At 37.5% G+C, this 25,464-nt stretch overlaps 1 protein-coding gene across 13 annotated transcripts in view; it reads left to right on the top strand.

The window, feature by feature from the left end:
• Positions 1-25,464, top strand: part of DNM3 (dynamin 3) — a 575,478-nt gene that overhangs the window by 144,272 nt on the left and 405,742 nt on the right. For all 13 annotated transcript variants that reach the window (XM_054456210.2, XM_054456187.1, XM_063648645.1 and 10 more), the window contains 2 exons: positions 8,212-8,361; positions 9,496-9,699. In XM_054456210.2, coding sequence (XP_054312185.1) covers positions 8,212-8,361; positions 9,496-9,699 — 354 coding nt within the window. The remainder of the gene's footprint in view (positions 1-8,211; positions 8,362-9,495; positions 9,700-25,464) is intronic.

Genomic DNA, 25,464 nt, shown 5'->3' with positions numbered 1-25,464 from the left:
TCGAGCTATGTAGGTATCAACAGCTGCTGGATTCTGATTGTTGTTTTGGATACTTGTGGTAGAATATTCCGTGAAAGTCCTCCATCTCTGGGTATTTCTGTAAGTGCTGGCCTTGGTCTTGTCCACCAGCACTATTCCAGTTGCCTGGGGCCCCTTAACCTTCACCTCTTGGCTCAGCCTTACCCAGGCTTTAGAAGCAGAAGAAAACTGTAAAGGCTATTGTTCAGCAGTAAATTTCAAGATGGCATTAATATTAATCTCTCTTGACCCTGAATACTGTTCAACTGGCTTTGGCTTTGTATCTTGACAAAACAGCTGTGCCTTCCATTCCGTGACTGAATTTGCATCTTGGTTTTCTGCCTAGTTTGCTTTTGGAGTTTTGTTTTAATTTCCTACTTTGCCTTGAGAGTACCAGAGCCCTGATCTTAAACCCTGGTCTCTGTCTCTGGTCTGATACCTGCTTGGCACCAGCTTTTTGTCTTTTATGAAATCTTGGCACCCTCCACTTACTCCCATCTCACCCTATTGTTCTTAACTCTCCTACTGAGACCTCTAACTTTTACCCACTGCAAGACTCCCTGAGGTTAATTGTTTGCTTCTTTAGATTTCCTTTTTTTTGATTGCTAGACTTTCCCTGTTTATTTTAGCAATACAGTTGAGTTCTGTTTCATATCTGGGTCCTATGTAATTAATATATAACTAAACTAAAATTCTAGGATCTTGCCTTCAATTTGGAATGACTTGATGGGAGCATTTAGAAATTACTATTTTTAATTAACACATAATAATTGTACATGTTTATGGAGTACAGTATGATATTTCAGTATATATATACCATGTGTAACGATCAAATTAGGGTAGTCAGCATATCCATCACTTCAGACACTTAGCATTTCTTAGTGTTGGGAACACTCAAAATCCTCTCATCTAGCTATTTGAAAATATACAATTTATTATTCTTAACTGTAGTTCCCCTTCAGTGCTACAGAACCCTGGAAGTTGCTACTCCTATCTAGCTGTACTTTTGTATCTGCTCCCCAACTGCTCCCTATCTCCTTTGCCCCTAACACTTCTCAGTCTCTAGTAACCACTGTTCTACTCTCTAATTCTATAAGATCAACTTTTTTAGCTTTCACACGTGAGTAAGAACATGGAATATTTATTGGAAGCATTGTTATATCCAAAGTAGACTGCTTTAAAGAAGAAAGAAATCTTTTTTTTTTTTTTTTTTTGAGACAGAGTCTCACTCTGTCACCCAGGCTGGAGTGCGGTGGCATGATCTAGGCTCACTGCAACCTCCACTTCTCAGGTTCAAGTGATTCTCCTGCCTCGGCCTCCTGAGTAGCTGGGATAACAGGCACCTGCCATCACACCTGGCTAATTTTTGTATTTTTCGCAGAGACGGGGTGTCACCATGTTGGCCAGTCTGGTCTCAAACTCCTGACCTCAGGTGATCCACCCGCCTCGGCCTCCCAAAGTGCTGGGATTATAGGCGTGAGCCACCGTGCCCGGCCTACAGATGTTCTTTACTCTAAATGTAATAGGCATTAGGGAAACACAGAAGAGTAAAATGTGTCTCTGCCTTTGAGGAAATATGTTTTTAAATATAGTCATACATAGATGCTCTATACAGCCAGTGAATTCAGCTTGTTGCACTGAAAACAGTCCCTTATGTATATGACCCCTGTACTCTGTTTTCACTGGAGCCCTGTGCTCATAAAACATTGCTATTAAAACATTTCAGAAATAAGAAAACTCCAGTTAAAATTTTGAGGGACCTTGATTCTTAGCGTAAAGATGGACAAGAGATTATTTTTTCTTAGTGCTCTATAATTGTTCCTTTCTACTTAACCTTGATTAATTAAAACATATACATATTTTTACCTATGGAAGAGGCATATTGGAAATATTTAAATTCTTACAGTCATGCTGTGCTTTTCACAGATGATTGGAACATTGCCCAGGCATAGATGCATCTCATCCTTCCTGCAAACAATTTGTCAGTTGTTTAACCTAGCATAATTTGTTTTTCATGACCAGTAAAAATGACAGTACTAAAATGTTTTAAAAGGAAATAAAAATAAAATAGAATTATAGCTCTGATTTTTTTAATATTCTCCTTTTTTCCTCCCTAATCATTCTTCGATATAGTAATGTATCTTAACCTTTGCTTCAATTGTAGGCTCTTTTTAACACTGTAAAAACAGAGAAAATAATCAAAACTAGGAGTTTTATTTTGTGAAAATGAAAACAGAGAAATTTTATTTTGTGAAAATGAAACAAATTTCAATAAGACAGGTTATACTGCAACAAAATAGAATTTCGCGGATGCGTTATCACGGTTTCAATGCTTATGTACACATAACCTTCATCCTTTGTATGACTTTGTGGCTAGGAGATTTAACGCACTGACTACTCACATTGATGCTGGGCTGAAGCCTCAAATTGAGGAAAAGACCATTTCATGTGCCCAACTATGAAGCATTTAGAATGAAAGGAATACTGAGAATATGTCAAGAGAGCTCATGCCACTGGAAATTGTACCTTTCTGTAAGAAAGAATGTATCTCAAAACTATAAGATGAGATTGTGTAACCTTCAGACATGTTAGTTCACCATAGTATAAAACTATGGTAAACCATAGTTTACCATAGTATACCATAGTAGAAGACACACATTTAGCAGCTCTTAAAAGGTCCAGCTATTGATCAGCTAGTACAACTTGTTCTATAGAGTTTGACTTAGATGCTAGAATTTCCTTCATCCCCAAACTACAATTATCATCATAGAGACAAGGGGACATGGATCTATGAGTCTCTGGAGCTGGGTAGAGGATGGATTACAGGTAGCCCTTTCCTGAAAAGCCAGGTCAGCTTGTTTTGCTGAATTTTCCATCCTGTAGGTTGAATTCTTTTCCAGGAGGCTCTTTGGTTTCCGTAGAAAAAAGTACTTTGTGGTTCCTGCCCTATCGGTTTTCCAGATATGCTGGGCAGGTCTGAACCCCAGTGATGGACATAGATTAGACCCAAATTGTCATCCCTGCTGTGATTACTCTGAGGTCACTCATTTAGGATCACTTTTTGCGTGGATGTATGTGTGTGTATAATGCATTTTGTACTTATACAGTACTATAGTAGTATATAAACTGTATAATAGTACTTATACAGTTTAACCAGTGAGATAGTTAAATGGTTAACAAGTAAACCACATAGTTAACCAGTAAAGATGTAAAATGACTTCAGACAAATATGATCAATCTCTACAGTCCCCTGATGAATTACACAGGCTCCCACCACCATCAGTTCTACCTATTCATCTCATCCACGCTCATCGTTCTGCCTCCTTCCTGTTCCTATGGTTGCCCTGGCATGTTTGTTTCTTTCTTTCTGGCCTCCTATTCCCCTCCCCTCAGACATCACTTCAGCATTTGTGCCTTCTCACTTCCCTTATCCTGGGTGTTACCATTTCGGCCTATGAGCATGCCATTAATTTGCCACCTTTACTAAATTCTCTCTTGACTTCACATCCCTCTGTAGCTGCCCTCTCCCTTCTCTCCTCTTCTTTATAACAAAACTCCTTAAAAGAACTGTCGGCTGGGCACAGTGGTTCACTCCTATAATCCCAGCACTTTGAGAGGCCGAGGTGGGAACATCACTTGAGGCCAAGAGGTCGAGACCAGCCCAGGCAACTCAGTGAGACCTCATCACTACAAAAAATAAATAAAAATTAGCCAGATGTGGTGGCACACTGCCTGTAGTCCCAGCTACTCAGGAGGCTAAGGTGGGAGGATCACTTGAGCCCAGGAGTTTGAGGCTGCAGCGAATAATGATGCACCACTCCACTCCAGCCTGGGTGATAGAGTGAGACCCTGTCTCAAAAGAAAAAAAAAAAAAAAAAAAGAAAGAATTATCTATAATCAGCCTCTACTTGGTTTCTTCTCTTCTCTCTTAAACCTCCTCCTGAAGGATCCTCAAGTTGCCAGATTCTAAGATCCATTCTTAGTCCTCATGTTACTGGACATGTTGGCAGGGTTTGATGGATGTCTTCTCTTTTCTTGGCTTTGTTTTCCCCTTACTGTTTTCTCCTACCTTCTAAGTCTCCATCTCCTGACCTCTAAACTTTGGCAAACCCAGGGCCTGGTACTGTGACCTCTTCCCTGTCTAACTCTTGCTTAGTGATCTCATCACTTACCTGACTTGAATGACTCCCAGATATATATCTCTCACTTGGACTTCTCCATGAACAAAAGATGCATATATCTAGCCCTGAAGACATTTTTGTACAAATTAGAAAAAGCTGCCCTTTCCTCAAGCACATGACTGCCATCTTCTGGAAATTTTTCAGAGTAGAGACACCTATCCGAAGACTGAAATGAATGGTGTTTCCTTCAACTGTGTGGTCCTCAACCTTAGTAGCAGTGCTTTTTCTCAACTTGGACGAGTGTGTAATGGCCATCACAAGCTTAATAGGTCCCAACCCACATCCCATCCCATCCCATCCCATCCCATCTCTTCCCATCCTCTTCCCTTCAGTCTTTTTCTATTTCAAACTTTTTCTGGTGGCTGAGGTCAAACCCTTTGAAGTTATCCTTGATGCTTCTCTTTCTCTCATTCCCCAGCTTAAATCCATCAGCAAATTCTGTTGCTTTTTCTTTCAAAATACATTAGAATTTAACCACTCATCACCACCCCACTGTTGCCACCCTGGTCTAAGCCTCAGCAGCTCCCCCCAAGGATGATTCCAATAGCAAGCTTCCTTTCTTGCTCCTCATTGTCTGTCCTCAACACAGCATCCATAGTTGTTTCAAACCTAGGTCACAGCATGTTTCTACTCTACCCGAAATCCTTCAGATGGTCTACCATCTCACTCAGAGAAAAATCAAAGTCCTTAGAATGGTCCATGGGCCCTCCACATCCAGGCCTGTCCACAGCACTGGCCTTGTTTCCCACCTCCCTCCCCTCCACACCGCCTGGTGCTCCAGCCACATGGACCTGGCTGTCCCTCAACATGCTGAACACACATCTGCTTTAGGCACTCTGCCCGGATGCCCTTCCATACAGCATGGCCTGCTGCCTTCCTTTCTTGAGTCATTGCTCAAAGGTCACTTTACCCTGTAATGGAAGCCTTCCTCATCTATACCACATAACCAAGCAACCTCCTTCCCAAAGCATTTGCTATCCCCCTGCTATTTTATTTTCTCCATAGCACTTAGCATCACACACACACACACATTGTTTACTCTTTTACCTGATTAGAATTTAAGCTTCGTGAGCCTAGAGACTTATTTTCCTCCCTTAACTATATCCCAATTTCTAAAATAGTTCTTGGCAAGTAGAGTGATCTCAATAAATATTAATCAAATAAATAAATTAATACAGGTATCCTTGAATCTGTCTGGGGGACACTATCATCAATAAGACACTGCAAATTGACCAAGGGGTTGACAAAAAAAATAAAATTACACAAAGGTTTGAGATGGTCCTGCACAATTATCATCTCTCGATTCCAAGATAAAAGTATTTTCAAGAATTTGAGAACTCATTTAAATCTAATTTGAAAATTGCATTGATTTTACACCCCTCTGGAAGGGCATGTTTCCCGCAGAGAAAGCAAGTAGGTGCCATCTAGTGGCAACAAAGGAGATCCACATTTGTGTTAACTGGAATGTATCGATTAGCAGTGATTGAAAATGTAGTTTCTGATCCAGAAGCTTATGAACTCTATGACAGAACAGTTGTGATAGCCATAAGTCCTGAAGGGTGCATTTTCCACGAAATATATGGCATTGAAAAAAACACAGTTCCATTTCTTCTAAATTATTTCTAATTTTTCCTTTTAATTTTTGCTTGTTTTCTGGGATTTGACTTCTTTTGTTCCTTTGTTTTTCTTATTGTTTTGTCCTCTACTTATCTATATACTCTTACATTCACATGGTACTGGCCTAGGCTTTGAATGGGTAATAAAATAAAGGCTCTATCTTCTGGGAATTTATATTCTAATAAAGACAGTGCCTATGAGGGTAAGTAGAGAAGAACATGCCTGATCTTGATGAACTGATCTCTTCAGGCCAGATTTCTGCAGCCTATTGAGTCTTTACTGTTGGGTATACTTCCAGCATTAGAGGAATGAGCTTTCAGGAGACTTAGCTTGCTGTTTTTCAGAAAGTGGCACATTATATGGAGAAACTAAGATAGAAAGAGAAATACTCATGTCCATGCATGTTGTCAGGAAAGACAGAAATTAAATCTGTCTCTGATTCTCATTCTAACATCCAAAAAGCTAGGTCGTTTCAATTCTTTGGTAAATTAAAGTAGAAACTTTTTGGTCCACTTTGGGATCTTGTGACCTTTCCAGTCCAGAGTGGCTGGGGTTGGAACTGGGAAATCTTTGCCACCAGAGGGCCCGAGTAGTGATGCGACAAAGCAAGGTAAGGGTGTGAGGCCCAGGAAGGAGACAAACTTGGGGTGCTGACACTCATATTAATGCACACGGCATTTTCACAGCTGAGTAGCACCAGAGGACAAAAGTTGGACCAGTGAAATATGACAAGAAAGCAGGTTTCATACCAAACATAAATATTTTCCAGAGTTTTTTCCAATGAGATCAAAGTTTCAGTTACCCAATAGTGGATGGGTCCGAGCAGAGACTGGATGACAACCTGCCAGATTTGTTGAACCTATGAAGGTTCTCTGATGCTCTGGAAGACCTTTCTCCCTGCACATGTCAAAATCCTCCCTACTGTTCAATATTCAGTCCATACCCCACTTTTTTTTGGGTACCACAGCTTAAAATCATCTTTTCTATCTCTACCTTTCCTATCATTTTAAGAGCAAGTTAGCATTTACATTATGCTACCTGCATTAATGTTTTTTCTGAGTGGTCTAATCCTTAGCTTTTTGAGTTAATGCTAACCTGCTTGAAGACACGGACCACATCTGAGCTAAGTGACAAATGATTCTGTACTGTTATCTTTTAGCATTGAAGGTGTATGTAAGACTCTTTTATCCTTTCCACACAGTGTTAAGTCTAACCCTTATTGATCTACCTGTCGTAACTAAAGTGCCCGTGGGAGATCAGCCACAATAGCTCTTTTGCTATTGACCTTGCCATTTCATCTCCAAGACTGAATATTAAATGTTTATGGTGGGGAATGGTAGTAAGGCTACCAATAATTGCCTCATCTGTCTGTTTTTTTTTTTTTTTTGAAATGGGGGTCTCACTTTCTTGCCCAGGCTGGAGTGCAGTGGCATGATCAGGGCTCACTGCGGCCTTGACCTCACAGGCTCTTACCTGGCATTTGGGTCCAAGATGCTTAGCCATAGTCTAAGTTTAGTGGTACAGTTCTTCACTGAGAGATAAACTAAAATCTTTGTTGAGATTTGTTTCTTTGTTAGATTTATACTCATTTAAAAAATCTAATAGTACTGTACTAGCTTTTCTTTTAAATTGTGGTGTTTTTTATATACCTGATTTCTCTCAAAGTAGGTATAGAAATTGATAATACAACAGCTTGTAGGATGTTACTGAAAATTTAAAAACCCAATTTTGTTATTTATTAGTTATTTTAGTGTTTTTCCCTCTGCTGAGGGATTTTTTAAAAATTTTAGATTACAGGTAAATATTTGCTTTGATATAATACTCTATAACTTTTTTCCTTGAGAAATTGTCTTTATATAAGTTGATGTGGTATTTTCAATAGTATGTTTTTAAGCTAAAGGATTCCATATATTATTTATTTTTAACAAATTAATCAAGTGATTCCGCCTAACTTATTTTGCCTTCTGAAGATATATTTATATAACTTGGCATTCCATCCTGATGAAATGGTGATACTGAAGAGGGAAATGCTAACAGAACTCAGAAGTATCCCAGATCTAATGTCTTTAACAATCAGGTGCTGTTGTTTGCTTTATCATTTGGATAGCCAAAATTTTCTTTAAATTATTTAATAGGCTAGATGGTTTAGGGACTGGTTATAGTATTTAATTGCTTATCTGAAAATTAGCAAATTTAGCATCTATACATTTGTACTATGTTTCATATTTCTAAAGTATTAATTGTGATTCTTAGTAACTACTGTGTTCTGTGGGATGTTCATGAGGGATGAAGAGAGAATATTGGAAACTTTGACTTATAATTAAAGAAACATTTTTTATAATTATGGCAAAAATGCATGAATTTAAGTTGTGTCATTTTGGTTTTATTTTTGTAGAATATGCTGAGTTTCTACATTGCAAAGGAAAGAAATTTACAGATTTTGATGAAGTTCGCCATGAGATTGAAGCAGAAACAGATCGCGTGACTGGAATGAATAAAGGCATTTCCTCCATACCCATTAATTTACGAGTCTATTCCCCACATGGTAAGTAAAATAATAAAATTCCAAATTCTTCTCCTCAAACATTTATACTACATTAATTAACATACATCATTTGTACAGAAGATACAAATAGTGCTGGATTTCTAGGGTATCCTTTGGATACTGCCCATTAATGTTATGGTTCAAAGAGCTCTTAGGACATTTAAGGAGAGGCAGTAGGAGATGACTTTAATAAAAACAGAATTGAGTTAGTCATTAAATTTTTTTCTTCATTTTTATTATAAGCTTTTAGAATTTGAGAAGGGTATGTATGAAAACTTCCATTTTTCAGTCTTTGCTGAAATCTTAGACGTACATGTTACTATGGTTGCATCTTCCCCTGTTGGATGTCTTGCAGCCATATATAGTCCTATTTATTTTGTTCCTGAGAAATCAGCTCTGACTTTTCCCCCCAGACTATCGGTAGAAACTTATAAATTAGATAACCAATCCATAATGTGTGATGGGAAATAGGCTGTATGCTGACTAGATTTTTAGTGGGCAAATTTTCATTTCTTATTCCCTACTTAGCTCTATTGCTTTTAAAACAGAATATAAATGACATAAGCTCAATTATGACTTCCCAAGGGTACTTGGTGCCAACATTGTTTATATAGAGAGGTTGGGCTAGAGTCATGTTGTCACTGACTCTGTTTGTACAGCTAATTCAGTAAACCCAGCTTTCTACTAGGCTAACAGCTTTCTACTAGGCTAAGTGGTTAACTTTCTATAAAAAAAAATGATACTTTTTAAGGAAAGGGCAATCTTACCCTGCGAGTTTTTATACCACTTGAAGGCGATGTACAAGACTGGCAGACAGCATATGCATTTCTCATTTGGTGTTTTAATTATAACCCCCTAGTTACAGATATGACAGCTTTCTGAGCAAACTGTTAGGCATGCAAATCAGTGCCTTTCAAATTATGTTAAAGTGATCATTTGGCATAGCACAATCATATCATAAAAATAGAGAAAACTAGCAAAACCATTTTTATTTTATGCTCTTTATTCTACACACATGGGTTGGAGTTGTTCAGATACACGATGTAGAAGGCTGAGCTAAGTAACAAATGATTCTGTATTGTTATCTTTTAGCATTGAAGGTGTATGTAAGACTCTTTTATCCTTTCCACACAGTGTTAAATCTAACCCTTATTGATTTACCTGGAATAACTAAAGTGCCCGTGGGAGATCAGCCACCAGATATTGAGTATCAGATCAGAGAAATGATTATGCAGTTCATCACGAGGGAGAACTGTCTGATTTTAGCTGTTACTCCAGCCAACACTGATCTTGCAAACTCAGATGCACTGAAGCTAGCTAAAGAAGTTGATCCTCAAGGTGAGTGTGTGACTACTAAGATGAGAAGGAATTAAAGTGTCAGGAGTTTTGGTATCTTTAAAGGTAACATAAATTCTCAAGATTTGATTTCATTATAAATAAATTAGCCATTATTAATGTTGTTAAACCTTTTGTATTTTAAATAGAAAATTCAGTATTTAATATTAAAAAATTATAAATAATTTTAGTAATGATTTACTAAAATAATGAAATTTATATAGTCAAAATCTATATAAATCTAAGAATAATGAGATCTAAGAAAACAGGTATTTCTAAGCCTCATGGGCTGCATATTTTAAAAAGTTGGTAAAATAAACTTCTGGTACAGCAGAATTCAGACAATCTACTAATTATTATGAGTTACCTGCATATACTTCCAATGAAAAATCTTTGTGTTTTTTACTTTGTCTTGTTTCTTTAAAATAGGAAGCTCTAATGCATGTAAGATATTATTTAGCTTATAATTATTTGAGAAAAAATGTATGTATAAGCAGGGATTTATTTGGTATTGTCATCTCAATATCCAGAAAAGGTCCTTTCTTATGCATATGTTTAAACTTTTTACTTCTCTGAGTTGAATAATGACAGTTTATCTTCAGAGACCTCAGTGCTGGCCTCGGTGTGTGTCTGTTTAAAGTGATTGTGGAAGGGCATTCAATGATGTGCCCTTTCAATATAGAGATGCATGTTCTTCAATTCTAGAAATTTTTCTTTTTTGATAATTAATTGTCCCAATTTTCTTTGTTCTTTTTATCTGTAGTTCTTATTAATATGTTAGAACTCCTGAATGAATCCTTTATTTCAGTCTTTCTCTTCTATAATCATTTCTTTGTCTTTTTGTTCTACTTTTTGCAAGATTTACTCAACTTTATCTTCTGCTCTTCTGATTCATTTTAGAAGTTCCAAAAGCATATTTTTACTTTGTGAATGTTATTTTTATTTTTTAAAATAGCATCATGTTCTTGTTTACATAAATACAATATCTTCCTCCAAGGACTTTAGTGAGAGCTTTTTGAAGGTTTCCTTTTGTAATCTACATTGTCTGAGTCTATTGTTTTCTGATTGTTTGTTTTTGTCTCTGTCTTTGATATTAGAGACCTTTTTCAAATGTTTTTCGATCTTTTGCTGCTTGTTCATGCATGAGAGTGGAGCACCAAAAAGCTGATTTATGTACGTGACAGGGATTCATTGACCACTGGGTTTTCCCATGGAGTAACTGTGCTGAGAGTTGACCATTTTGTTAGGAGACTTCCTCAACTGCTAGGTTCTATGAGTGTTTTCTCCTGAGCTGGTCTGGTATAAGCCTGATGTCTACTGTTCTTGGAGCCAAGAATTGGTGGGGCAGGGGATGGAGTGGGAGGAGGATGGTTCTCACTATTCAGTGTGTACACTTTTAATTAATTCCTCTGCTTTCATAATGGCATTCCTGAAAGTCTTCTGGAGTCCAGAGTCCCTCTGGTTCAACCTCTTTTGAAGCTCGTCTTCAGTACTTTGCTGAGGTTGAGGAAAGGTAGCTATGTGGGTGTGTCCTCTAGGAGCCTTCAGCCAATTCTTTTATTTTCAGCTCCTCCTATACCCTAGCATTGTTCTCCAATTCTCAGGCCTTTCTAGAATTCTGCAATGGTAACTGTCTTTTTCATCTTGGTTTCCTCCACCATCCCTGAAACTGCAGCTTGTAACAAAGCAGGTTGAGCCTCCAGATGGCAAGTAAGGACCATCACCAGGACGCCCTTTACAGTTTCAGTGGCTTGGAAGAGTCAGATTATAAACTGGGACTGGAATCTAGTTATAAAAATGGTGCTGAACCATTCCTGTCTTACAGCCTTCTTGTCTCATAGGAGATTGAGCCATGGTTGTCTGATTGGGACAGAGAGAGTCATACCATCAGTGAATTCTAGTGAGTTCAGCCCAGTCACATTCCTGAGGAGTCCACATGTAGTCCATGTAGAAAAAACAAACTCAGCTTCTCCTACTGTACTCTCAAACATGCTTCTGACTCCAGATGTGTGGTGATTTCTCCCCACTGCAAACAAGCAATTAATTCTTTTCTGCAGCAGACATCAGCTAGGTATCCTCCGATTAAATTTAATTCTGATACTATTTACCTGGAAATAGCATCAGGTCACACTGGTTGAGGGTTTAGTCCCACAAGACCACCCCCACTTCTGATGCCAGTCACAAGATCCAGGTTGTTTACCCTGTGCTCTGACTGACTGGCTATAAATTGGGGTTTCTACAACCTTCTCCTTGTGTTCTATTAATTTGCTAGAGGGGCTCACAAAACTCAGAGAAACAGTTCTTTGTTATAAAGAATATTACAAGGGATACAGATGAAGAGATGCATAGAGCAATGTATGAGAAGTGATGTGGAGCTTCCATGTTCTCTCCGGGCACACCATCCTCTAGAAACCTCTGCATGTCCAGCTATCCAGAAGCTCTCTGAACCCAGTCCATTTTGGATTTTTACGGAAGCTTCATTATGTAGGCATGATTGATTAAATCACTAGCTATTGGTGATCAACTTAAACTTCAGCCCCTCATCCCTCCTAGGAGGTCATGCCTGTTCTTTCTAGTGACCAGTCCACATGCTGAAGCTATCCAGGAGCTGCCAGCCACTTACCAACCCATTAGCCTACAAAAAGATACTTCACTTTGAAGATTCTAAGGACTTTAGTAGTTGTGTGCTGAGGAATAGGGATGAAGATTAAAAATGCATACCACAATATGACAATCCAGATGAAGCTTCATGGAGGACTGCAAATAATACCATTCAGTCCCTGATTTCTCTTTCGTCCTACCTTGGTTCAGCCTCCTTGAAATTGTTTCTTTCTTAAGATAAATTCTTTTCACAGGTGACAAGATGGCTATAGATATCCTGTCTCACATCCTCACAACTTCAAATCTAGTAGAAGAAAAGCCATTGGAGAATATTTTATTTGTGTGTATTATGAATTTTATAATAAATATAAACTAAAAAAATCGGCCAACTCATAAATCTTGTAAAGTGATTTCTTAAAATTGGTTTAACATATTCATGCTATATTTTACCCCTGTTGTGCACATAGGGAATATTAATGGGCAGTAACTACATCTCATTTCTCAGGCTTTTCAAAAGAAGATTCATTTATGACCTAAAATAACTCATGTGATCACAGATCACTAGGTGAGAGCAATGAATGTTTGTGGAGGGAGTTATCAGTTTGCCAGAAAGGAATCAATCTCCACAAAGCCATTCCCAGTATATTTGATGTGTTGTTATAGCATAAGGAAAATATGGCATTGACTGTCAGTCAGGAGTATGTCATTTTATGCCACAAATCTACTCCAGAAAGTGAAATGAGATTTTAAAAAAAACTATCATAGGCTTGGCTTATTTACAAGCTCATTTTTATTAGGTGCCACTTAGAAATTGTCATGTAAATGTTAATGAACTTACCTAAAATAAATCTCCTTTTTTGTGGATCATTAGAACTGCTGCTCCACCATTTACAGACCTACTTGCCCCCAATTTTTATATCCTACATATGATGGTCCCAAGAGGAGACTTTTGAAAGTTTTGGTAGGAGTCATTACTGATGAGATAGAATTTGTGTGTTATTTTGCCACTCTTTTTGTGTATGTCCTATGTCTTTTTGTTTCTCTATTTCTCTGTTACTATCTCCTTTTGTGTTAAATGTTTATTTTCTAGTATATAATTTTAATTCCTTGGTCATTTATTTTACTTTTTTGTTATTTTCTTAGTGGTTGCCATAGGATTACAATTAACATCTTAATTTCTAACAATCTAGTTTGGATCAATACCAACTTAATTTCAATAATACACAGCATTTTGCTCCTATATAGCTCCACTCCCTCCCATTCCTATGTGCTATTATTGTCATACAAATCACATCTTTTACATTACATGCCTATCAACACAGAAATATAATTATAGCTTTATATGATTGTCTTTTAAATCAGATATGAGAAAAAAGAGTTACAAACAAAAATATGTTTATATTGTCTATTATATTTAACTATGTAGTTAACTTTACTGGTGTTCTTCAGTTTTTCCTGGGTATTTGAGTTACTGTCCGTTGTCCTTTTATTTCTGCCTGAAAGGCTCTCGTTATTATTTCTTGTAGGCTATGTCTGTCAGTAAGGGATTCTCTTGGTTTTTGTTTATCTTGGAATGTCTTAATTTCTCCTTAAAATTTGAAGGAGAATTTTTACTTAAAGTTTTTTTCCTTTCATCAATTTGAGTATGTCATCCCACTACCATCTGACCTCCATGGTCAACATTCAGCTGTTAATCTCATTGATGATCACTTGAACATGATTTTCTTCTCTCTTGCTGCTTTCAATATTCTTTTTTTTTTTTGTCTTTTGGCAGTTTGATTATGATATCTGTAGGTAGAGATCTTGTTGAGTTTATCCTACTTGGAGTTTGTTGACCTTCTTGGATGTGTAGATTAATGCTTTTTAAATCAAATTTGAGAAATTTTCAGCCATTATTTCTTCAACTATTCTTTCTTCCTCTTTCTCCTTCTCTTTCTGAGAATCACATTATGTGTATGTTGGTATGTATGTTGGTATGATGTTTTCACCGATCTCTGAGACTTTGTTCATGTTTCTTCATTCTTTCTTTTGTCTTTCTTTTCCTTAGACTGGGAGGAACAATCTCAACTGATCTGTCTTCAAGTTTGCTGATTCTGTCTGCCCATTCAGATCTGCTATTAAATCTCTATAGTGAATTTTTTTTATTTCAGTTATTTTATCTCCAGATTTTCTATTTGGTTCTTTTAAAAAAAAATTTCTGTCTCCTTACTGATATTCTATATTTGGTGAAACATTATTCTCATACATTCTTTTTGTTCTTTAGATTTTTTTTTTTAGTTTTTAAAACATATTTAAAATAGATGATTTAAAGCTTTTGTCTAGTAATTTCAATTTCTGGGATTTTTCAGGGACAGTTTCTATTGACTGTATATTTTCTTTTGGGTGGGCCATACTTTCTTTGCATATCTTAAAATTTTTTTGTTGAAAATTAGATATTTAAATAATGTCATGTGGCAGCACTAGAAACCAGATTCCTCTCTCCCTCCCAGTTTTTGTTGCTGTTTATTGTTGCTGCAGGTGCTATTTATTTGGTTACTAATTTTCATGAACCAATTCTGCAAGTCTATATGCTTTGTTGTGTGTGACCACTTAAGTCTTTGCTCAGCATTATTTTTTAGTGGTCAGGACAGGGATTTTCTTAAATACTAGAGCCAGTAAATCGCTAAACGTTTACCAAAGCACTCAATGTGCATTTTGGGGTATGGCTTCAATGCTCAGGCAGGCAGTTTACAACTCCGCCTTAATCCTAACTTCCTCCTTGTGCAGAGCCTCAAGGTGAGCTCGAGGTGAGAATTTAGGATCTTCTGATGTTTTTGCTGTGCTTGCACAAAACCCCAAACATGCATGTGGCTTTCTAGATTCTAGGTTGTACATACATACAAAATTTTCAATGGCCTTTGTGGCCATCTCATTCCCAAGCTTTTCTTTTAAGTTTTTTGGTTAGTTTTTTCTTTCTTTCTTTCTTTTTTTTTTTTTTTTTTGCCCCAATTGTTATTGCTCCCTGAGACCTGTGATGTTGAACAATTGCCACTGATTATTTTTGATAAATTTTTTTCTGGGGAAAGAGGCTTTTCACACTGAATAAGCTGAGTCAGGTCAAGTAAAGAAAAGCCCTGTCAATGGGGGCTTTTAGGGAACTGCTAGACAGGTTAAATAATTACAATTGTCTGAAAATTGTATTTTTGATGTTCTCCAACCCCATCCTGTCCCCTCCAGGGGTTTCTATGGTTCTGATTTTCACCATGACTGTGGAGTTTTTGTTTTCAAGGCTCCTGTAGAGATGAGAGGGGGATGGGCATAGGGCAAGTTCAAACACCATGCAGCTTGTTGTTCTTACTGAAATCCAGGGTTTTTTTTTTTTTTTTTTGAGATGGAGTTTTTGCTCTTGTTGCCCAGGCTGGAGTGCAATGGCACAGTCTCGGCTCACTGCAACCTCTGCCACCTGGGTTCAAGTGATTCTCCTGCCTCATCCTCCCAAGTAGCTGGGATTACAGGCATGTGCTACCACATCCAGCTAATTTTTTGCATTTAGTGGAGACGGGGTTTCACCATGTTGGTCAGGCTGGTCTCGTACTCCTGACCTCAAGAAATCCACCCACCTCAACCTCCCAAAGTGTTGGAATTACAGGCGTGAGCCACTGTGCCTAGCTAGAAATCCAGGTGTTTTTTTTTTTTTTTGAATATTTACTCTTCAGATTGTTGTAAGCCTTTGGTAAATTTCCAGAGTTCTGAAACAGTTGGCTTTAACAATTTTTGCCAGTGTTCTTTCTTACTGCCTTTGTGGAGAAGTGGCCTTTTCAGAGGTTCTTATTCCAGCATTCCCATTTATATTCCTCATTCTCGTCCTATACAGCTGTAATAACAACAAACTTTTCATATAAGAGTCATATAAGACGTCTGGTTATGACGTCTGTTACCCTGTTGGTCTTCAAGAATGATTTGGCTGACTGTGCAAGTGGCCTGTTCTCACCACTTAATGTACATCTTTCCTGATATTTTGCCCTTGGCTAAACAGGATGACCTATTTAGATAATAGAGGACCATTCTTCATTCTTTATTTATCTGAATTAGAATCTTATCCACCAAGGTACATAATTATCATTTTCTGAGAGGTAGTGTATTTTAGGCAGTAGCTACTTTGTACTAAATTAAGTCTTTTTGACATAGACAGGCAATTTTCACCTAAATGGGATTTGAGTATATTTGAATATATACTTGGGAAGACAGCTCATCTTGATAAGTTAATTATAAATTATTTGCATAATAATATTCAGATTGAAAACGTCTATAAAATAAGTATTATTAAATGTTGGGATATATTTACATATGTTTTATATTAAGTTTCATATGAAATTATTCTCTCAGTATATGTAGAATGTCACAAATTTGTGGCTAGACAAAGTTCAAGCTCGTCTTTTGCATCATTTAAGAAAAATAGTTTTACTGAGTAAAAGAGGGTTTTTAGCATAATTTCAAAGGGAATGGCTATATAATTTGAAATGTCAAACTCCTAAGAATTATATGGCGTTTTGAATATATTTTTCTCTGTATAGTGGTCTTTACTTTTCAAAGTGCTCTTACTTTTGCTTTAGTTTTACCAGAATACGGGAGGTTGGTATGGGTGAGATCCTATTTTGGGGTAAGGAAGTTTATCTAGGTAATATATAGAGTGGTTGAATAACATACCTGTAAACACACCATGTGCTTATGGTATAGCCCCTCCCCTCCTCCTCCAGTACGTTTTCCACTTCATCAGACCATTCCTCTGCTAGTTGCCTTATTAAATGATGTAGATAAAAATAAACACAGGGCTTGGAAGCAGATCCATCACATCCTGATTGTGTGTCCTTGGGCAAGTTATTTAACTTCTTTGAACCTTATTACTTAACCTATAAAATGAAATGAAATTATCATAACCCTTACCTCAAAAGGTTGCTATAATAATTAAGATAAATTATTATAAAGATAATAATAATTGGCTGAGCATGGTGGCTTACACCTATAATTCTAACACTTTGGGAGGCCAAGGTGGGCAGATTGCTTGAGCCCAGGAGTTCAAGACCAGCCTGGGCAACCTGGTGAAACCCCGTCTGTTAAAAAAATATAAAAAAAATTAGTGGGATGTGGCAGCTCATGCCTGTAGTCCCATCTGCTTGGGAGACTAAAGTGGGAGGATTACCTGAGCCCAGGAGGTCGAGGCTGTGGTGAGCTGTGATCACGCTACACTCCAGCCTAGGTGACAGAGTGAGATCTTGTCTCAAAAAAAAAAAAAAAAAAAAGATAAAACTTAGTTGAAATAGCTAACCAAATGCTAGCAGTTATTTTCCTCTTGAAAATAATTAAAGGAAACTTTACCAGGCTTTGTTATTTTATTTGTTGTATAGAATTTATAAATTTAATAAGCTTTTCTTTAAAGCAATCAGTTATATTTCATAATTCAAACTACTACCCACACCCATATGATTTAATGAGGCTTGATAATACTAAAAAATAGAATTGTAATAGAATTATTTTGAATATTTTAATGTGTTATGCATAAGCATAATTTCAGATTCATCTGCAAATTGCTAGATTAACTATAGATGAAAGAAGGTCTTAGGTAGGTTGGGGCTGGGGTGGGATAGAAGGAGGATTATCCTGACCTTGGCTTGATTTACTTCAGGATTATGCTAGCTGCTGCTCATGGATTTAGAGTAAAGGAGCAGACTAAGATTCCTAGCACAGTCCCGCCATAGAGAGAATTCAGTGCTTTCTCAAAGGAGAACTTCCTCCAGCTATTTTGTTTATTTATTTATTGGCACCCCAGATGGGACAGGAACCCTTCAGCTATTTACAGTCGTGCTCATATACACTAACAATTCAGTCACTCCCTTTGTTAATTTATGAATTTGTTGCTTAAAAGACATTTATCAGGCATCTGTAGAGCCAGCAAAATGCTCCTGATCAGTAGTGTAAATTCAGTGTGCTGTACCACCTGGTAGGACACTAGACTAGGCAGGTGCTCAGTACGTGTTTCTGATTATCTTCTTGTTTCTCCACCATTCTAAAAAATAGGCTGTCAGTTTACATGGCATCTTGTGTGTGAAGAGTCACAGAAGTCCCTAGATGATCAGCTTTATGAAATGAACATTTTCATGTTTTAGGGGATGTGATTTGGCCTGCAGCATGTATTAATTCAAGTGAAATGAGTTGTGTAATAACACCATGTGTCATATGTTATAATCCAAAGTATGCCAGTCAGGTGGCATCACCCCAGTTTTCTATAGGTGGAATTGAGCTAGAGAGGTCATGGAAGTTGATCACTGTCAAGCAGCTGATAAGAGGCTGATGCATGATAAAAGTGCCTGTCTCAGATGCCAATAGTGTAATTCTTTCCATTATATCATCTATCTCTCTCTGTTATAAGCACTTTATTCAGCGATAATCATGAACACATGTTAGAATAAAAAAAAATAAAGAAGCCAAAATACGAAATTTTACAGTACTAAATATGGTGAAACACTGTTAAAGTTACACTGTGGTTTGCTCTAAACTTCTAGAGCAAATATCGTGAATGCAGGAAAAACAATTGGTTTAGGAGTTCACACTTACGTTACTACACGAATGCTTGTTGATTACATCCCCAAAGCACTCAGTGAGCATTGTCTTCAATTGGTTTAATGTAATTTTCACTTTTCCATGTCAGTTTTTAATATGGCTACATTGCTTTAATTAATTTTAAAAGATTATTCTAGTTGCTTGTTCATTTATTTAACAAATAATGAATGCGCACTTACTATGTGTCAAGTACCATTCTTATCTTTAGGAATACAGTGGTGAACGAGACAAAATTCTTGGCCTTCTAGAGCTTGTATTCTAATGGGGGAAACACACAGATAACAGAAAACCCATTAGTATAATGTCAGGTGTTATGAAGAAAAATAAGTGCTGCAAAGAAAAATGAAACAGAATATGGGAAGAGAGATTGATTGGGAATGCTGTCTTAGACAGATGGCCTAAGGAGGCAGCATTTAAGCAGAGAACTGATGAAGTGAGGGAATAAGCCTGTGACCATCTGAAGAAGAGTGTTCCAGGCAAAGGGGACAGTAAGCACAAAGGAATGAGAGTGGAACTGGCTTGACATGTTGAGGAACAGCAAGGAGGATATTGAGGCTGGAACTCAGCAGAAAAGTGTGGTTGGTTCTGCAATCAGAGAGGTAGGCAGGGCCCAGATCATGTGGGATTTTGTAGATCACAACAGAGGCTTTGTATTTTTTTCAAAGTGGGCTGAGCAGCCAGTGGAGGGTTTTAAGAGTAGACAGGCAAGATCTGACTGATGTTTTCATAGTCAGTGTGGCTGCTGTGAGAAGAAAAGACTGAAGACGGGCATGAAGATAAGCAAGGAGACCAGTTAGGTTATTCTATCAGAGAGGTCCAGTAGGGGATGAGGTGATGTGCTTTGGAATAAGAGAGGAATGGTACTGAGGGAAGAAGTTGTCTGATTCAAGGTACACTGTGAAAGTACAGCTGATAGACTTTACTAATGGTTTGCTTCATGTGTTTAAAAGAAAGAAGTCAAGGATGACTCCAAGGGTTTTACCCAAAGGAACAGGTTAAACAGTTGTGTCATTTACTGAGATTAGGAATATTCAGAGAGGAAAATATTGTGGGGGATCAAGAGTTCTATTTTGGATATGTAAAATCTGAGATGCTCATTAAACACCTAAGTGGTGGTATTACATATAAGAGACTGGATCCAGTTCAAGAGCAGAGTTTCAAACTGGAGTTATGAATCATTGAGTTATCAGTCTATAGTGGTATACAGGTTTAAACTGTGCTCCTCACCCCTCCAAGGAAGATATATGTAAGGCCCAACAATCTCCTCTCCCCCATCCCATACCTGTGAATATTTGGAAATAAGGTCTTTGCAGATGTTTTTAAGTTAAGTATCTTGAGATGAGATAATCCTGGATTTAGGGTGGACCCTAAAATCCAATAACTGGTATCTTTATAAGAGAAAAGAGAGAGAGATTTAAGACAGAGAGAGACAAGATAGAAGGTCATGTGAAGATGGAGGCAGAGATTGGAGTTATGTTGCCACAGCCAAAGAATGCCAGGAGTCACCAGAAGTTGGCAGAGGCAAGGAAGAACCCTCCTGTAGAGGCTTTGGAGGGAGTCAGCATGACACTACTGACAGCTGGATTTTGGATGTCTGGCTTGCAGAACTGTGAGACAACAAATTCTGTTGTTTTAAGCCACTTGTTTGTGGTAATTTGTTATGACAGCCCTAGGAAATTAATTCAGGTGGTGTCTACAGCTTTGAGACTAGTTGAATTGAGATTACTTAGGAGATGAGTGTAGGTAGAGAAGAGAAGAGGGCCAGAGACAGAGCCCTGGGGCACTCCAGTATTTTAGCAGTGGTGAATAGGAGGGAAAATAGCAGAGGTGATGAAGAAGCGGTAGAGAATCAAGTGACTATGGCATTCCAGAGGACAAGAGAAAAATGGCTTCAAAAAGGGCGATATAATCGGCCATGCCAAATGTGGCTGAGAGACAGAGGAGGGTGATGTGGCAGGTCAACCAGGCCTACTGCTTAGGAATAGTGAGGAAGCCCAGTAACAGTTAGAAATGAAACACAGGAGTCAGTAAGTGTTGGAGAGTGAGATTTCTCCTACATCTCCCTTAGATTGCTCCCAACCTAAAGATGTCAAAGACAGAGCACCCGTATTTCTTTGTCACTCTGGCTTGTCAGTTTTCCCCAGTTCTCACAGGCTGTATTGAACTTCAAACTTAAAATGCTGCTCTCTGAGGAGCCAGGAAGATGCTGAGAAGCTGCATCCATTCAGTCACTTGTATTCGTAGCTCCTGATTCCTTTCCATCCACTGCTGGAAGATTCAGTAGTAAACAGAAAGAAAACAACCTTGAACTCAGTCCAAATCATCCTCACCTCCAATCTTTGTATCAAAACTAGACTTTTATTTTCACCCAATGGAGATAAGGGTGGAGAACTGACCATTGGATCTGGCACTTGAGGGTCACTGGTGACCTTGATAAGAAGGGTTTGGTAGGAAAGTCTCCTTAGAGAGGGTTCAAGGAAAACTTGGCTGTGAGGAAGTGAAGACAGGAATTATAGACAGATCTTTAAGGCCCACTGTAGAGGAAAACAGAAAAATGAAACACTAACAATAGTAGTGTAAGATGAAGAGAATGTTTCTGAAAGATGGGAGATATTATAACTTGTTTGTGTGTTGATGGAAATGATGTAGAAGAGAAATTAAATTGGTGATGGAAGATAGAGATGAGATAAATGCAGGAGAATGGGATAAAGACAGGAAAAATGAGTGAGAAATGTCCTTGATTTAGGAGAATGAGGATGGGATACAGGGCACCTGTGAGAGTCCTGGCCCTAGATTGAAGAGAATTGGATTATTTTTCTATTTTAATCATAGGAAAGGAAGAGGACATGGAGACAGATGAAGTTAGTTGATAAATTGATTAGTGGGGAGATAGCTTTTTATCGTATTGAGTTTATTTATGATGGCTGAATGTCTGCCTATCCTGGTAGGTTCTAATGATTGTATAATAAAGACACTATGTTTACACTGCTGCTCAAGGTGCCTAGCAGTGTCGCTGACATCTGCTTGTTTTATACATATTGCTATACCCTGGCTGAGCAGTTCACCCTTGAGAGACATTCACATTTCCTGTATGGAAAGCAGAGGAGTTAGTGGTGGTGTTGATTGATTACTTGATCATGAGTTCATTACCCATGAAGACTATAACTATGCCTTTTATCTTCTGAGCACAGCAGTATTTTAGCATTACCCATCCAGCTTGTCATCTACAATAGAGGGCGTTCAAAGGCCTCGCTAGGGAGGCAAATGTGTCTTTAAATCTCTTTCACGGTGATTTATTTCACAGCAAATGAATTTCATTTCTAAATCTAGCATGATCAGAGGTCTTCCTAGAGTATAAAACCATCCCAAGAGGAGTGTGAGACCTCTGGCTGGGAAAGAGGGCACCATCTTCTCTTGAGATGAAATTCGTGAATTGGGCCAGAATTATCTACTAAGCTGGTAGCAGACTTTTAAATTCGTCTTGTGGGGGTGTGTCCCTACATACCTCCTTCAGCGTTTGCTTTTTGATGTCTCCCTCTTAAATCTGGAAAATGTTAAAAATCCATGGGTGATGTAAACTGATATTCATTGACCTTTGGCAACATTTAGCAGATATCCAATTTGCTGTCTGGTCATAGAGATGGTGGAGGAGCTGCTTAGTTGAATAGAAGCTTCAAACATCCAGGCATTGTCAACACTCAGAATATAACGAATATGTTTATAAACTGCAAAAATGAAAACAGTTCATGGAGGAAACCTGTTTTCCAGGTACTACATCTGTCTCTGCACCTATTCTTCACCCCAATTAGATTTCCATTTTACCTTAAAATTCTTTGCTTAAGTATTTGACCAATTTAACAAATGTAATAGATGCTAATTAATTGCATTGAGTGCCCAAATGCTACTTGATATTTATTGAATCAGTTAATATGTATGAAAAAATCAGATTAAAAAATAACTTTGTATGTAGCTCATAGAAGCCATGTTTTGACTTCTTCAGGAATATGTTTTTGAGCTTTTTATAATATGGGTGAGACCCATAAACTCAATTAGAAAATAGAAACAAAGACTAAACCTGAAGGGTTTGGAGTCTTTGAAAAATTTGTTTTACAAGTTCTATCCAATTCATTGTTCTTTTAAATTGAGAATTTACTATGCACTGGGCTTGAACAAGACAAACGCTAAGTCATGTTATAATTCAGCTTGTTTGCAAAGAGTAGATCATTTATCTGCATGTTGAGAAATGGGCTTGCCCAAGTATAGAGGAACACTTTCATTTTAAGCTTTAAAAAAGTAAATTGAGTCTTATTTAGATTTGAAAATATGACAACAAACACATTAGCTTTATAGGCTTAAAAAAGCTTTTTATGAAACTATATATTCTTTGATATGCTGATGTAATTGGGAAAATAAAATGATATGACTATAAAATTTACTGTGAAAAAAAGGAAGAATATTTTTAGGACTTGAATGTGAATGTGTGTGTGTAAAATTTGGATTTTTAAAAAGTAAGAACAAAAGAAAAATGTGAAGGCACGATGACAAAGTGAATGTGCTATTAAAATGGAGCTTGTTATTGCCATCAATGTAAAAGGCCTCAACGTGGATTTCTAAGGCGTTCATTCCTTTTTTTGCCACTGGGGGTCACTGTAAAGACGCTGCTTGAAGAAGTTTAAAATTTCCCTGATGCTCTTTGTGGAGTTTGAGTGTAGAAATTTAATGTAGAAAAGAAACACCGTTCATGAAAAAGACTTAAAAAGTAAGAAGATAATAAATATATTCTTTTTCTGAATTTAATTGCCAATTAGTAATATGAATCTTCATTTTTTTCAGAAATTCTCTTTATATTAATATATGGATGTGTTGCATTGCTATTCAAGGTAAAAGTGTTTAATAATGATGACTTTAGTGTTACAGAATAATTGTGCTCTTATGTCTTTCTTATTTCAAAGACATTAAAATACAATTAATAGTTTCCTATGCAATTAAATCTTACTCCTGGATTCTGATGTGACCATGAGTTTCTAACATTTCCATTAATGTAATAGCTCTTTTAAAAGTTGTTATAAAAACATATTCTACAAGCCATCCCCAGAATATATAATTAAACTAGATTCATACAGTTATTTTGTTGGCAGTATAAATAAAATATGACAATGAAAAAAAGCTAAATTCTTCTAAAGTTCTGTAAGAACTCCATTTTTCATTGCTGAGTTTTAGGATCTTCCCCTCCCTCCTCTCCTGCCCTCTCCCCTTCCTCTTTTTCCTCTATTTCTTCCCTCTTCCCTTCTTGCTCTCCAACATTTCTTGAGTGGCTGCCAGGTGCCTTGAATACAAGAAAAACTATTTTTTTCCATTGAGATAAGAGTGAAGTAAGGAAGTGTACATGAGGCCTATATGTAGATATCTGGAGAGGTATTTGAATAGTTTATTGCCTATTGGCATAGATTTTTTCACTGTAAGTGGGGAGCAAGGCTATCAGCTGAGGAAGAACTGGGGTGGGGTTGAGGTAAGGACAATAAGAGAGAAGGGGGTTGTGTAAGACATTTGGGGAGAAATGTATTTTGACCAGCTGCTGTGGAGAAATATGGAAGGAGAAAGTGGGTAGCACTGGGGGACTCTTTTGAGGCCATAGTGCATCTGCACCAAGCTTAGTGGTTGTGTAATTCCCAAAATCACTCGGCAGCTGGGAGGTTGAAGCGGCAAATACTTGGGTTGCTTTTAGATCAGGATTTTGCAGGGAGGGTTGAATGGAAGATAAAAGTGGGCATATTGGCAAAATAATAATTGGAAAGACAGACTGTGAAATACTTGGAAGAAAGTGAAATAAAAAAGAATCTGTGTTTTGAGGAAAATGAAATGGTTTCAGGGATGGGCTTCTGGACAAGATTGAAGAATAGCAATGTGTTCCTATAAAGAGAAGAAAGAAAAATGGGAGAATAGGAGTTTGTGGTTAAAGAGATGTATATTAGAGTTTATGATTTACAGCTGGAACAAGTCCAGGTTATAAATGTCCAGGATGTGGTCATGGGAGGAAATTGCTAAAATAGCATGCAGGTGAAAAATTATTGAATAGAAGCAGGCAAGGAACTCAATAGCTAGCGGACTGGATACATCGTCCTCATGCACATTGCTGCTGCTTGGATAATGGTGGAACTAAGGGGAGTGAGGACTAACATGATGATGCTAAAACCTTCAGAAAATGTGTATGTGTGTTTGTGTTGAAAATGGGTGTTGTAGACATTTGGTAGAAGACAGCAACAAGGAGGAATAGAAGCTGCTTTACCCAGATGATGTCAGGTTCCAAAGCAATGTTTTAATATGAAGGTGGAAGATTTGGGTTTGGAGAAGCACCAAGGAGTAAGAAAAATTCTTTAATCTCTACTCTTTTCCTCTAACCCTGGGCTCTACGGAACCTGGGAGAATATACAGCCTCTACCTGAAAGGCATAAAAAAGAGAACTCAGTTTAAGTAAAGGCAAGGAAGTGAGAGCTATTGTTTAGACAAGAGTGTGAGTGTGTTGGAGTAATTTGGTGACAATAAAGATGGTTCCAGATGGCACAGTGAAAA

This window comes from Pongo pygmaeus, chromosome 1 (genome assembly GCF_028885625.2).
Source record: "Pongo pygmaeus isolate AG05252 chromosome 1, NHGRI_mPonPyg2-v2.0_pri, whole genome shotgun sequence".
Taxonomy (NCBI): domain Eukaryota; kingdom Metazoa; phylum Chordata; class Mammalia; order Primates; family Hominidae; genus Pongo; species Pongo pygmaeus.
The sequence above is the reverse complement of the archived record's forward strand: the minus strand, read 5'-3'. Positions and strand labels throughout refer to the sequence as shown.